The sequence below is a fragment of the Myodes glareolus genome, chromosome 9 (assembly GCF_982192425.1).
Source record: "Myodes glareolus chromosome 9, mMyoGla1.1, whole genome shotgun sequence".
Taxonomy (NCBI): Eukaryota; Metazoa; Chordata; class Mammalia; order Rodentia; family Cricetidae; genus Myodes; species Myodes glareolus.
The window spans coordinates 106,773,046-106,786,370 of NC_142034.1; the positions used below are offsets into that span (position 1 = coordinate 106,773,046).

Here is a 13,325-nt window from a genome sequence, read left to right on the forward strand (position 1 = left end):
TTAAGAATGAGGATGTGTACCCTTATAGGCAGTAAGCATTGTACTAGGCAGAGCCAGGACCAGACAGGCTGGCAGGACATTGTCAGCTATGTGTTAGCTTTTGTTGGTGTCAATGTGAGAGAGATGGGTGAATTTTGGGAGTAGGGATAGAGGGTGTGGAAGGGAAAACAGCATTGGCATTAAGTCTTGGCAGGTGATGGGCCATGGAAGGCTGGGGGGAGGCCATTGACAGAATGCAAAGATGCATTACCCAAACTACCAGTGTTTAATTGGGTTTCTCTCAAAAGACTTACCACCTTTGATAGATGTCATTACCCTCCTGGTGTCTCGCTCATAGGATTTGAGATTTTCCAATTGCATTGGAAGCTCTAAGCCTTGTTTTGAAGGAATTTAGGAATGTGTGCTCTTCTCTATGTCTACCTGCTAGCGTGCTTGTTTTCTTAGAAGATCACATATTGACTGAGGTGTGCCATGCAAGACACAGAAGTCAAGTCCCTTTAAGGAGGGCATAGTCTGTTTGGGGAACACAAAGCTGGGATACCATGAAAGGAAAGGAACTGAACCAGCCTGGGAGCATAGGGAAGGTTCCAGAAGGAGGCACTGGACTATTTTGAAGGCTACACAGGAATTAGTTTGAGAGGCAAAGGTGCTCTGACTTAGGAAAGGTTTGGTCACAGACTGGGAAGATGTGGTCTCTCAGCTCACAGGCTTGAACCCAAGCACTCTGGCTAAAGGTGAGACAGAAGAGAACAGGGAATGGAGGAGGTTCTTCTGAGGCAACTGTGGTTATATTGGTCTCCAAAGAAAGGAGTGGCCCATGCAATTAAAAATGTACAACCTTTCAAAGTTATCTAGAAAGGAGCTGGGTGGGTCAGGTAGCCCAATGGGAAATCATTTATCTAGTTTGACCAAGGCCCTGGATTCCATCTCTAACACTATACATGTGTACACACACATTTATTATTAGTAGTAGTAATTACTATAATTAGTAATAATTAGTATAATTAGTATAATAGTAGTACTATTAGTAGTACTAATAGTAGTAATACTACAAATTTAAAAATTAAATGACAAAAACTTATTGTAAAAATGAAAATAAAAAACTACAGAGAAGAGGCTGGGAATGGCTTAGTCAGCAGATTGCTTGCCACATAACCATGAAATCCTGAGTTCAGTCACCAAGCCACTATGTGGAAAAGGCAGGTGTAGCATTGCACTATAATTCCAGTGCAGGGAAGGTGCAGACAGGGGGATTTGGGGGTTTCCAGACCAGCCAATCAGTGAGTTCCAGGTTCAGTGAGAGACCCTTTCTCAAAAACTAATGTAGTCCCTCTTCTCCCAGGTCAGGGAGCACCTCAGAAGAGGGGGGAGGAAGAATGTGGTGGAGAATGGGCTGTGAGATGTTGTCTTCCGGACATGACCTGTTGCTGCACCCATAAACTCGCTACAGCTTTTTTAAGATCTTACCTACACAAGAGCAAGCCAAAAAGATTAGTTAGTATTCCAACAGGCGGTACTACACAGACTTAGTAGGTCTTGCGAGAGAGCGAGAAACAGGCACACACACACAGCGAGAGAGAGAGAGAGAGAGAGAGAGAGAGAGAGAGAGAGAGAGAGAGAAGATTCTTTGTGTATATACGTGGGCATTTGGTTTTAGTCTTGCTAGGTGTGTTAGTTAGGATCTCTAGTGCTGTGATAAACACTGTGGCCAAAAGCAGCATGGAGGGGCAAGGGTTTGTTTCACCTCACAGTTTTTTTTACATTTTTTCAGGTGGTGCTATCTACATGATGAGTTTTATGGCCTGAAAGGTACTTCCATCGTGGAGTCAGTTGTGCTAAGGTCTAGGAAATACTAAGGTCTGGGGTCCTGTTACAAACCAACAGGCAGTAGGCAGTCTGTGTCCTCCTGGCAAGCCTGGCTCATTCAAGGTAGCCTGCTAGGATGTTCTAAGCCAGGTCTTGAAAACTTCCTGGCCTGCCTCTGGCATTAGGAGATGTAGACTACCCTGGTCCTGGGATCTTGGGTGCTAGGAGTGGGGTGAAAAACATAGACATTTGTAATCAAACTGGTGGGTTTAATCATTACCCGTGTTAAAGACCTTGGCAGGAAGAAGCCCAGAGGCCTCACAGTAGTGAGAGATAAATACACCATACGAAAAAGGGGGCTGTGGTGATGCTTCCGACCAAACACTGGGGGCACTGCTGTGGAAGGTTCTATGATTTTGAGGATGTGGGGTCTGGCTAGCTTTGGGGGTAGAGGGTTCTACATGCCAGGCTCCTACCCAAGTGCTCTGTTTCCTGGCCTGGATTGTATAAAAGGAGCTTCCAGACTCACGTGGCTCCAGAGCTGTCTGGTCCCCTGCCTTCCTTCCAATGGTAGACTGTAGTCCCCAGAATGATTGTCCTAAATAACTATCCTCTACCCCTAAATTAATTCTTGGGAGGTATTCTTTGTCACAGCTAGGAAAAAAACGATGACTACCCAGACTTATCCAGAAACAGGCTGGTCACTGATCCCCTAGGTCTCCTTCAACCAAGTTAAGCAGTTGGCATAGCCCTCAGAAGGGGCACCACTCTCACCAGCCTCCTGGGTTCAAACCAGGACGATGCCAAGGTGTGTTTTGCCCCCTCCCCTACAGGATGGATGACATCCAGCTCTGCAAGGACATCATGGACCTGAAGCAGGAGCTGCAGAACTTGGTTGCCATCCCAGGTAATGTGAGTGATTGTATCCTTTCATAGCCACTTCCCAGGGCTCCTTGCGTGCGCTCTGTATTAATGGGATTGGGAGGAGTAAGGCTGTTGTCTCTTTTCCTAGTGGCGGCTCCATAATTTAAACACAAGTTTATGTAGGGTATGGTGGCACACACTCATAATCTAAGCACTTGGGAGGCAGGAGGCAGGAAGACAGCCCACTCATTCAAAATCAGCCCGGGCTACTGATTGAGACCACACCTCAAACAAACAAGGTAAGCATTAGTTTATGTCAGACAGGGCCACCTTTGACCTCAGACAAGCCACTTCCCTCCCCCGCTGACTCAATTTTTCTTTCCCTGAATATGGAAGAGTCATATACCTAACATCAGTCTCCTGAAAGACTAAGAGGAACAGTTCAATGGCAGAACACTTTCCTAGTATGTGCAGGGACCAGGTTCTGAACCTCAGCACTTCAAAAACACGGTAGAGCTGTTCAAGTCGAATTATCCCCGAGGGCAGACCCATCACTGCCATGTTTATAATGTGTGGAAACAGGGAGAGTGGAGCAGTCATAGGCTTCATAATGGGGTCAAATCTACATCAGTTGTCAACAGTGTTGATTATCTGATCCCTTGTCCTCCTAAATGACTTATCTCCCCAAAACACTCTGGGTTAGGTGCCCCATGGGTCTTCTGCTTCTCAAAGGAATAACCAGTCAAATGCCTGTTGTATTAGGATTCTCTGGAGGAGCATAACCCACAGTTTGAACATGTATTTAAAAGGGATTTTTGAATTAGGTTGGCTTACATGATATTCTCTGGTCTCTGCACACTGGAGAGGCTGAGAGGCCAGTTGCTGCTCAGTCAGTCTTGCCTCAGTGGTCCCAATATGTCCCTGAGGGTCTGGCAGATTACTGTAGAGTCAGTGGTTGTCAGTTCACATTAGAAGGTCAAAGAATCTGGTTCTGAGATCTGCAAAGAAATGTAGCAACCACAGCAGCAGGAAGCAGGTAGATGACTTCACAAACACTGATAAATAATAGGCAAAAAAACCACAAAGTTTTCTTTCTCACAACCTTTATCTGTGCTGCAATGAGAAGGTGCTAACATTTGATGTCAGTCTTCCCACTTCAAATAACCTGATTAAGAAAACCCCTCGTGATTGTTTAGGCAGCTCTCCTTTCAGTTGATTCTAAGATACTAAGACTAACCATCATACCTGTTGACTGGATCATGCATCTTTCTCAGTTCATGTCACTGACAGCACGTGTAGGAGTTTGGCAGTGCTAAGGGAAGATTATTAATAGACACAGCTTCAGTTTCAAGAACTTGACCTTGGCAAGTGTTTTACTTGATTTATTCTCCTAAAACTTGGAACTGGTTGGCATGGCTGGTGTATATAGCAACTGTTTATTGACTGTCTGTACATATTCCATATTACAGGCAGTCTGGAAGTGACTTAATATATACAAGAGGATATTCAGGGTCATATATAAATAATAATAATGTCAGGGCTTAGAAAAGCTGATGCATTAAGTTTCATGAGTATGAGGGTTGCCTATTTCAAACTAACCAAGCAAGCAACTTACAAGAACTCTATGACAATCTATGCCAAAACATTGGATGCTCAAAGTAGTCAAGGAATACACCCAGAGTCACACAGCTGGGCATTGAGGGCAAGCAGACCATCCCAGCACAGACAGTAAAGTTCACAGGTGAGACAGAAGCTATGGGCCTAGGAAACCAGTTTAGGGAGGATAGATGTTGGTCCTAGCTGAGGAAATAAAAAGTAGAAGCAAGCATGTAGGAGCATTAAGGACCAGGGTTTGTGATACAATAGACGAGGTGGACTTCTTATTCTAAAGTGAATGAAAATAAGGATGTAAATCGTCCCAAGGTATAATTGAGGAGAAGGTTTTTGTTGTAGATATGAGGGAGAGAACAGCCAGATGCATCTGGAAGAGTCCAGGCTGAACATGGTCAGCAGAATAGACCAGGTCAGGAGAGGAGGGAGATGGGGGAAGAGCAAGAGAGGAAGAGAAAAGAGAGGAGAGAGTGGTCAAAAGGACCAAGAGAGCCCACAGGAACTAAAAGAGCCAAAAGAGCAGGCAAGGCCAAAATGGCCGAGTTCTATAGAAAAGGAGAAACTGGAGGAAGAGAAGCAAAACCCATGGGCTGGAGAGGTTTAGGGTAGGGGTGGGGGTGAGAAGTGCTGGGAGGAGCCAGGACTCTGTACCTTGTGATGCTGGGAGAACCCGACAGCCAGCATCTGCTTTAATGCTAACAGTCAGCCATTTGTCCTGAGTGTCCTGGAGATCTACCATTCCAGCCTTTTGCTGATGATAAGATGTGATGATCTCTTCTGTAACTACTTCCTGCTGAAATTAAGGCATTGTTGTGGGTCCAGGAAGGCGGAATCTGTCAAAGGATGGGAAGGGAGAGAGGAGTGTAGGCTGAGGGATATCTGTTTTACTTGTTGCTCAGGTTCTGTGAGATCACCAGGGGCTAGTGAAGTGCAGGCTGCTTTGGACCCATCTGGGATATAGGTGCCAAGGAACACTGGTGCTGACCCATTACAGGCAGCTTTGGAGCAGTTCATTGGACATCTGTTGGGATAGGTATAGACTAGGAACTGAAGGTAAAGTTAAGAAGTTTAGGGGAATTTTTTTTCCAAGACAGGGTTTCTTTATGTTTGGCTGTTCTGGAATTCACTTCACAGACCAGGCTGTCTGCCTCCCAAATGCTAGGATTAAATAAATACGTGTGCCACCACTGCCCAGCAAGGGAAATTTTCATCTTAGGTGTACATTTAAAATTTCCAGACCTCTCTTCTTGGTAATGGGAGCTGGGGGAAGTCCCAAGGTAGAGAGACAGAGATACAGAGACAGACAGACAGAAACATACACACACACACACACACACACACACACACACACGAGAGAGAGAGAGAGAGAGAGAGAGAGAGATCCTCTGTAACAGGCAAGTGGGGAAACCCGAGCTGCTGATTGACAGAGTACTTATCTGGAGTGTGTTTGACCTGTCTTCGCTGTGTCAGCATTACCACTGCTAATGATCCATACTGAAATTCACACTGTAGAAAAAGCAGTTGACTCACACTTTTGAGTCATAGAAAAAGCTTGAGAACCCAAAAAATAATTCTGGATTAAAAGCATGAACACTCTTTCCTCTGTCCAGATGGTTGAATACATAGATTAGACAGAGATGTTTTCAACACAATGAGAACTTTAGTCCGTGCTTTACTAAGGATAGTCCTGATCAGAACTCCATTGATTAATGTTAAAACTCTGAACTTTTGAAGTCTTAATATAACAATAGCATAATGAGAGAAAAAAATCTGAAACATTTCTCACTTTTTACATATCTTAAATCACTTCCTTTACAACTCACATTTATACACCTTAAGATAACCTTCTTCAAGTCAGATGGTGGTGGTGCACTGCTTTAGTTCCAGCATTTGGGAGGCAGAAGCAGATGGATCTATGTGAGTTCAAGGCCAACATGATCTACAAAGCAAATTCCAAAATAGCCATAGTTACACAGAGAAACCCTCTCATGAAAAACCAACCAACCAACCAACCAAACAAACAAACAAAATTACTTTCTTAGACCCCTCCACACCACTTAAATAAATATCAAAACTTTTCTTTTTCCATTTAACCAATTACCAGGAGACACAAGTTGTTGATTACTCAGAGTAGTCATTGCAAAGCAAGTTCCTTTAAATAAAAGAATAGTAAAGATTATGTTGAAACCTGTTTTGTGAATTTATCTCTTTCAGAGTGAAGTCAGTCACCAAGGGAAACTGCTTCTGTCTTTCTTAGCAAGAAACCTAGTGGCTCTAGAAAAGTGAGGCTAGATTTTACAAAGGAAATAAATTGACCAGGCAGATGCAGCCATGGAGAGAGGAGCTGCCAAACTGACAAAGCTATAGTTAGCCATCAACACCATCAGAGATCTGAAAAGAATAAATTACAGCAGGAGGAAGTATAATCCAGATGGTCTACGTAGCAACTAAAATGACAGAGACTTACCCACTACCTAGACAGTTATTCTGGTCTCCAGTGATCTTGATGACTTCATTAGGAGGCAGAGGTTTTGGTCTTTGGCTGTCACACAGGACCACATCACATCTTCAGCTGCTGCACAGGCAGCCTCAGCCTTTGGCTGCCAGACCCAGAAGGTCTGAGGAATTTTCCTGGAGATGAGGAACTTGGAAAAGTTGACTTACCTTGATGAGGCAGAGTAGGGCAGTCCATCCAAAAGTGTCTACAGTTTAGGCAGGGCTCTGGCAGAGGGTAAGGCATGTGGCTGTTCTTTGCCCAGTGGTTAGCATTACCACAATCTAGGGAGAGTCATCTGTGTCCCATATTCTTTGGAAGCCTTAGGGTTGCTGATAGGAGCTGACATTTTTTTTTCTACCATGGAAAGCTTTTTCCATTAAACACTAGACACCAAATTCAGCAGATCTGAGAAAAGTTTGAGGACCATTATCTATTAAATATACATGAGTTAAACAAACCTTTACTTGTTTTTAGTTACTTGCTTTAGGCTTAATCTTGAAAATATATACAGGAAGCTAAATAAAACTTGTCACTGTAAATGAATTACATTTGTACTTAGCATGACTATAAGAATAGTTCTGGGGGGGGGGCTGGAGAGGTGGATCAGCGATTAAGAGCATTGCCTGCTCTTCCAAAGGTCCTGAGTTCAATTCCCAGCAACATGGTGGCTCACAACCATCTGTAATGAGGTCTGGTGCCCTCTTCTGGCCTGGAGGCATACATGCAAAAAGAATACTGTATACATAAATAAAATAGAAATAAATATTAAAAAAAAGAATAGTTCTGGGCACATTAAAGAATTTGAGCATTTAAAAGGTGACTGACCATTAACATGCATGTCTGGCGTCCACAGATACCTTCAGGTACATGGTACACACACATATACTCAGGAACACACACATAGACATTAAAAAAAACAAAACAAAAACCACAAACAAAACCAGGTATGGTGGCACATGCTTTTAATCCCAGCACTTGGGAGGCAGAGGCAGGTAGATCTCTGTGAGTTTGAGGCCATCTTGATCTACTAGTGAGTTCCAGGACAACCAGGACCTTGTCTCTAAAACCAACAACACCCCTGTAGGTGGAGACTGTGCACTCATTTCTCGGCCACCCAGACCTGAATAATGACACAGAAACCATATTAATTTTATCATTGCTTGGCCTATTAGCTATGGCTTCTTATTGGCTAGCTCTTACATCTTAAATTAATCCATTCCTATTATTTTATATTTTACCACAAGGCTTGTGGTTTACTGGTAAGGTTCCAGGGCAGACATCTTTCTCCTTCAGCAGCTACATGGCATCTCTCTGACTGCTTTTTTTCTCCTCTATCTCTGCTTGGAATTCCCACCTTGCTCTATTCTGCACTGCCATAGGCCCAGAGCAGCTTCTTTATTAACCAATGGTAATAAAACATATTCACAGCATACAGAGGGGAGTCCCACATCACTCTCGCCCCAAAAGTGAACCAAAAACGTTAGCCAGAACCTGAGGAAGAACACCTGTCCTAGTTAGGATCACTACTGCTGCGATGAAACACCATGAACAAAGATGCTTGGGGGGGGGAGAGTTTATTTAGCTTATACTTCTATATCATTGTTCATCATCAAAAGAAATAAGAACAGGAGCTCAAACATGGCAAGAACCTGGAGGCAGGAGCTGATGCAGAAGCCATGAAGGAATTCTGCTTATTGGCTGGATCTTCATGGCTTGCTCAGCCTGCTTTCTTAGAGAACCCAGACCATCAGCCCAGGGATCGCACCACCCACCGTGGGCTTGACCCTTTCCCATCAATTACTAATTAAGAAAATGCCCTCCAGGGTTGCCTACAGCCCAATCTTAGGGAGGCATTTTCTTAACTGAGTTTCTCTCTTCGGTTAAGTTGACATAAAACTATCAGTTAAGTCAAGTTGACATAAAACTATCAGTTAAGTCAAGTTGACATAAAACTATCCAGCACAGCACCCATTGTTGACCACTGGTTTCCACCTGAATGCACACATGAGTGAGCACACAGACTACACATAAACAAACACACAAGAGGTCAAAATGCCTCTTCAAGTTAACCCAGTGAGCAAAGCAGCAGAGACCCATGTCCGATCCCATCCCCCTCGGACTCAGGGTTCCCACTACTTACACTCGCTGCCTGTTCGGACTCAGGGTGTCCACTACTCACACTCGCTGCCTGTTCCCATCCCCCGCGGACTCAGGGTTCCCACTACGTACACTCGCTGCCTGTTCCCACCCCGTCGGACTCAGGGTCTCCACTACTCACACTCGCTGCCTGTTCCCATCCCCCTCGGACTCAGGGTGTCCACTACTTACACTTGCTGCCTGTTTTCACTACTCACACTCGCTGCCTGTTTTGTTGTCTTGAGACCGGGTCTCACATGTTGTCCCAGGCTAACTTCAAACTCAGCATTCTCTTGCTTCAACCTCGAGGGTTGGGATTGCAGACAAGCACCATCATAGCTGCCCCACTGTTTTCTTCCTCCCAGAAAAAGAAAAAACCAAGCTGCAGAAGCAGAGAGAGGATGAGTTAATCCAGAAGATTCACAGACTGGTGCAGAAGAGAGACTTCCTGGTGGATGATGCTGAGGTGGAACGGTTAAGGTGGGTCCCAGGCCATCAGACCCCAAGCCTCTGCTCCCTGCACCACCCAGCAAACCCATTGTCTGCTCCTGGGCCTTATGGCCTTACCTAACAGCTTGGCCTCTGCCATTGCTCCCCAGACACCAAACCTTTCTGACCTCAGAACCTATTTCATATTCAAGAGAAACACCACTTCATCCCTCAAAGTCTAGGCAGGTGGGCAGGGAGAAATTCCATTATGTGTTAGAGGACAAAGTGCCCTACACATCGCCTGGCTACATCTAAACTTCTGTCGATATGGACAAACACCCTGCCACCAGGACAGCTTCTCCCAAGTTCCCAGCTTTGTGCTTTGCTTTCCCTTTCCCCTTCTCATGCTGCTTCCTGTCGATGTGTGCCTGCCAATCTTGGCTTGGAGCCCCCTGGCTCTAGAGGAGCCCCCTGGCTCTGGAGCTGTGCTACTAACTGGAGGCCCCAAGGATGCTGCTGTCTGGGTGCAGCCGTGTGTCTTGGGTATTTTTGTCCCAGAACAAAGCCTTTGGATCTCTCTCCATGTAGGGGACTACTTCATCATCTGTGTCCTCTGAGAACTTTGCCAGAGTCAGCCGGGCTACAGAAAACCCATTTTATTCTTGGCAGCCTTGAAGGTGAAGGTGACTTTCTTTCTGAGATGGGCCTAGAATCTTGTGGGAGTCAGAGTGTCTGGGGTAGCTTGAAGGCACAGGGATGCTTCCCAGTTCACTGAACCCCAGCCAGGAACATGTTCTTCTGTAACATGAGGGCTGGCTTGTTGGGGTTTCCGTCCCGTCCGGTACCCCAACAGCCGGCAAATCCCAAAGAGAAATTACACACAGGACTCCATAAGGTTATAAACTGATTGGCTCATTAGGTCAGGCTTCTTGTTAACTCTTGTAACTTATATTAACCCATTATTCTCATCTATGTTAGCCATAATGGGCTCAGTACCTTTCTCGGTGTGACAGCTTACATGTTGCCTCTTCGGTGGTCTGTACAGGAATGCCTGAGAGAGAGCTTCTGCTTCCAGAATACTCCCAGTCTCTTTGCTCCACCCCTACTTCCTGTCTGGCTTTCCCGCCTATACTGCCTGCCTGGCCAATCAGCGTTTTATTAAAATATGATTGACAGAATACAGATAATTCTCCCGTACCATTCTTCTTTCTGTCTTGAGGTCTCACTCTAGCTCTGGGTCAGCATCTATACAGTAGTGTGTGCCTTCATTAGAGATAGGGTTCACCTAACACAGTCACACGCCATATGCACATGTTACATGTATATAACCATGTCACTCACCAAGCTCAAGCTTGGCCTCTTTCTGGCCATCACTGGCATTTTCCATGCTGACTTTATTTTTCTCTTTTCTTTTTCACGTCCATCTTCCCAGGGAACAGGAAGAAGACAAGGAAATGGCTGATTTCCTGAGGATCAAGTTAAAACCTCTAGACAAAGTAACCAAATCATCAGCTAGTGAGTGCCTGCATGGTCCCCCCTTTCCTATGACAAAGAAGACTTTAAACAAGCGAGGGTCGGGGCATAAGACACACTTTATGAGACACACGGCTTAAGCAGGTAGGGCTAGGCTAATGGCCTGCAGCTTGTGCAGCTGCCAGGGTCCGTTCCCTGATGCGCACCACACTTGGTTTAACGATTTGCTACAATTGTCTGTTTAGTTTTGGTTCCAGGAGCCTTACGCTGTCATTGTCCTCAAGCAGCTGGTCCTGCAACAGCTGTCCTTCCATAGTTCCAATCTGATGTGTTTCATAAAGAATAAGATGGCAACCATGGCCTTCAAGAGCTCCAGCTGCTATTAGGGCTGAAATCTGGAAGAGCCAGAGACACAATTCTCAAAATAACTATTAGCTTTATGAGATACCTGAAACAGAGAGTTTTTAATGAGACAAGTTTGGAAATACCTCCTGTCCACCAGATGTTAAAGTGATCATGGTTCCTGGGGTCAATGTCTTTTCTTTTTTGATGTAATGTTTGGCAAATATTTCTAACTGCTACATTAATGAGGTCTCTTTCAGTTGTAAGAAGTGGATATTCTGCCAGGAGATGGTGGTGCGTGCCTTTAATCCCAACAGTTGGGAGGCAGAGGCAGGTGGATCTCTGTGAGTTTGAGGCCATTTTGATCTACAGAACTTGTTCCAGGACAGCCAAAGCTGTTATACAGTGAAACCCTGTCTTAAAAAGCCAAAAAGCAAAAATAAATGCAAAATAAAGAAGTGGATATTCTTGGATATTGGTGATGCACATCTTTAATCCCAGCACTTGGAAAGCAAGGACAAGGGGATCCATGTTAGTTCAAGGCCAGCCTGGTCTACATACATTAAGAGTTCCAGACCAGCTAGGGCTACATGTTGAGACCCTAGCTCAAAAAAAAAGTACATACCTTATTAAATTTAGACTTTGCAGAAAACGGGAAGGAGTTGTTGGAGAAAGAATAAGAACTCAGCCTCAGGGACACAGATCTGTCAGACCTGTCTCTCTCTTCCCACGAGCACATTGCCTCTGTGTGCTGGACCTGTGTGTAAGAACAACTTGAAGGAGTAAAGGTTTATTTGAACTCCTAGTTTCAGAGGTGTCAGCCACCATGATGGAGAAGAACAGCTGACATGTCTAGGAATCAGAGAGAAAAGACCATAGGAAGGGGCCAGAACAGAGTGTACCCCGCAAAGGCACATCCCAGTAACCCAGCTCCTCTTGCCTCTACCTTCTTTCACCTTAGTGATCCTATCATATTAAGAAGCCTTCGAGGAATGGTATCGCTGATTGGGCCAGAGCCTCAAATTCTAATCTTCTCTGGAATACCACCACAGACACAACCAGACTTAGGCTTTACTAAATATATTTTTTCAAGCCAATCAATTTGAAAATTCATACTCTAATAAACAGGCCCTTTCCATAGGCCAGACCCTGAGAACCACAGTTTGACAACTCCAAGGCAATGTCAGACTCTTCCTTACATTAGGCAGGGTTCTCTAGAATGAATCCGTCAATCTCTCTCCCTCTCTCTATTCTAGCCATGTTCCTACCTAGAAGGTGCATGTATCTGCCCTCTCACCATGCTATTAGGTGGGGTCTTTATATTTCATGTTTGATAAAATATCAAATAGACAGGCCTGTAAGGAAAATGACTTTAGTCAAGACCGTGTGCCTTGTGGTTTTAGTGACCAGTACAAGGCAGACGTTCTGTATTCCCCACAGTTGTTTTCACAGGTGGCACAAAAAACTGAACTTGTAGAACTTCTCAGAGAGGATGCACACATCTCTCACATAGTCTTCCATAGGTAACAACCTCCAGGAATATTACCTGACAGTAAATTTTTAAAACCGATGAAAAATTGAAACATCATGATAGGAAAAGCAGATGCGACAAAGAAAATGACTTCCCAAGAACCTGATAGAAGAAGACATCAAGATGGCTCAGTAGATTAAAGCACTTGTAACACAAGCCTGATAGCCTGAGTTTGATCTTCAGCACCTGTGTAAATCTGAAAGGAGAGAACTTCACACGGTTGTCCTCTGCCCTCGACACTCATGTACTCCTGCATCATTTGTGTGCACACCATAAATTATAAAGAGCTTTTTTAAAAAAAAATTTAAAAAGAAAACAATCTTGAAGAGACAGTGCACTAAGTATATTAAAGTTATTAAAGAAAGAAAAAACAAAACCCAAGATGAAATAGAACAACTCTATGAAAAAAATGTAAATAGACTTGCAAAAACATTAGCCTCATTAATAAAACTGCCGTGGGGGGAAAAAAAAACTTAAAAGGATTGAATAAGAAGACACAGTTGAAAGTATGCTTCACAAAATGGAAGGCAGTCCTGAGGAAATTACTCAGGATACAGAACAAAGAGGAAAGTACAACAGCTTCTGCAAAGAGAGAGGACAGAATGACAAAATTAATTTACATCTGATAGGCATTCT

General features: G+C 44.3%; 1 protein-coding gene across 1 annotated transcript in view; it reads left to right on the plus strand.

The window, feature by feature from the left end:
• Window positions 1–13,325, plus strand: part of Bmerb1 (bMERB domain containing 1) — a 77,863-nt gene that overhangs the window by 62,976 nt on the left and 1,562 nt on the right. The window contains exons 3-5 of the mRNA XM_048433263.3: window positions 2,640–2,713; window positions 9,280–9,394; window positions 10,776–10,858. Of these exons, the coding sequence (XP_048289220.3) occupies window positions 2,640–2,713; window positions 9,280–9,394; window positions 10,776–10,858 (272 nt within the window). The remainder of the gene's footprint in view (window positions 1–2,639; window positions 2,714–9,279; window positions 9,395–10,775; window positions 10,859–13,325) is intronic.